The sequence below is a fragment of the Mus caroli genome, chromosome 8 (assembly GCF_900094665.2).
Source record: "Mus caroli chromosome 8, CAROLI_EIJ_v1.1, whole genome shotgun sequence".
NCBI classification, from domain to species: Eukaryota; Metazoa; Chordata; class Mammalia; order Rodentia; family Muridae; genus Mus; species Mus caroli.
The window spans coordinates 15,088,007-15,090,109 of record NC_034577.1 but is presented as its reverse complement, the minus strand read 5'-3'; the positions used below and the strand labels follow the sequence as shown (position 1 = coordinate 15,090,109).

Below are 2,103 nucleotides of genomic sequence, written 5' to 3'. Positions count from 1 at the left end.
AGGAGCCGCGAAGAAGAGCTGGGGAGGTGGCTCAGTTGGGAAAGTACTTGTCTCACAAGTACGAGGACCCACGTTTGGATCCCTAGAATCCAGTAAACAGCTGGGCACAGCAGCACACACTTGTAACCTAAGTAAAGGTAAGGAGACAGAGACGGGTAGATGCCCGGGGCTCACTGGCCGGCTAGCCTGGGCAACTCAGCGAAGGTCTAGGAGACTGTCTCAAAGTAAGAGTGGAAGGTGCCTGAAAAGTGACACCCACACTTGTACTGAAAATTGTCCTTCGACCTCACATGCATCCACGTGTGCACACAAGCACACATATGCATGTGCACACATATAGAATTCTAAATAAAAATACTTAAATTTAAAATAAGTCATTAAAAGTCGCTTTAAAAAATGTCTGAACTAAGGATGTCACTCAGTAGCACACATATGACCCCATGTTCAATCACTGATACCATAAAACAAACAAATAAACAAAAAATCAGATATAGTGTCATTAAATGGTGTTAAGTTTGAAATAATAGAGCAAAGACAAAGGTTACCTGAGCAAAGTAGAACCCATACAGCGGAAGCCATTTTAACTTGTCTTTCAGTACGTAGCGCACATGTCCAAGGGCGTCCTGTCTGGCAGCCAGCATGTCCGCAACAATCCAGTCAACTGTAAGGCAGACCCAAGTGAGTACCTCACACATCAGCTCCAACCTTCCCCTCCCAGGAACCAAAACTCTTCTTCACAGCCCTGCCTTTGTACCATGTCCTGAGAATATAACTATGGAGGCAGAAGGCCGAAGGCGCACAGGCTCAGAGCCAACTCGGTGTACAGAGCAAGTCCCAGGTCCACTAGGGCCACATAACAAGACCTGGCCTTAAATAAGCTTTTAGGTTTTTTAAAAATAAAGTATGATTAAAATGCTTAAAACAAAGCCAATTCCAGACACATTAAAAAAAATACCCCCTCCCCAAAACTCCAAAAAACAACCAACAAACAAAAAACCCTTAAATCAAGGAGGTGTGTGTTTTTCCTGTTTTTTGTTTTTTTTTTTCCTCTGTGTAGCCCTGGTTCTCCTAGAATTCACTCTGTGGACAAGATGGCCTCGAACTCAATGATCCACTTACCTCTGTTGGGATNAAAGGCTTTTCTCATTTCTTAAAAGGCCTTTTATTTCAAGGATAAAACACAAAGCTACAAAATACATGGGGCTGAAGAGATTTTGTTCAGTGGTTAAGGATTCAGTTGCTGCTTTCACAGAGGGCCCAGGTCTGGTACCCATAAGCCAGCTCTGCTTCTAACTCCAGTTCCAGTGGATATGAGGCCCTCCATGAGCCCCAAGTACACCAGGCATATGCACAGTGCACAGGCATATATGTAGGGACTCAAACATACACAGGAAAAGAAAGAACAAACGTTTAAAAGTTACAAAATGCTAAGTAACTCAACAACCCAAATACTAAATAACCATTGAATAATATTTAATTAAGGGTAAAAAAATAAAAGATATTTCTTTTTAAATGAAGAATGGAAAATTATAAGGAAAAAAATGGCAAGTGAAACAACTGTAGCTAAATATCCCATACACATANTGTCTGACAAAAGGCACTACATTAGGAGCTGGAGAGATGGCTCAGTGGTTAAGAGCACTGGCTGTTCTTCCAGAGGTCCTGAGTTCAATTCCCAACAACCACATGGTGGCTCACAACCATCTCTACTGACATCTGATGCCCTCTTCTAGCATGCAGGTATATATATGATAGGGCATATATATTAAATAAGTAAATAAATCTTTAAAAAGCAAGGTACCACATTAGGTTTTTACTAATGACTTCCTGGATACAGTGTTCAATTCTTACAATACCCAAACAAGGGTCTCGNGTGATTTACAATTGTGCTAGGTAGATATGTAGTTCTTATTTTGCAGCTTTAGAAACGGTGGGTTGCAAACTGATTTTAGTGGTCAAAAAAAAATTGTGAATAAAAGTTTTTGAATAAGCAATGAGCAAAACTTAATTCAAAACCACATACATATGAATGAACAAGCATCTCTGCCCACTGCTGCCTTGTGCAGCTGCCCCTGCGTCTTCTGTTTTGAGTATGCAACATGC

At 41.0% G+C, this 2,103-nt stretch overlaps 1 protein-coding gene across 1 annotated transcript in view; it reads right to left on the bottom strand.

The window, feature by feature from the left end:
- Positions 1-2,103, bottom strand: part of Agpat5 (1-acylglycerol-3-phosphate O-acyltransferase 5) — a 35,929-nt gene that overhangs the window by 10,883 nt on the left and 22,943 nt on the right. The window contains exon 3 of the mRNA XM_021170198.2: positions 546-661. Coding sequence (XP_021025857.1) covers positions 546-661 — 116 coding nt within the window. The remainder of the gene's footprint in view (positions 1-545; positions 662-2,103) is intronic.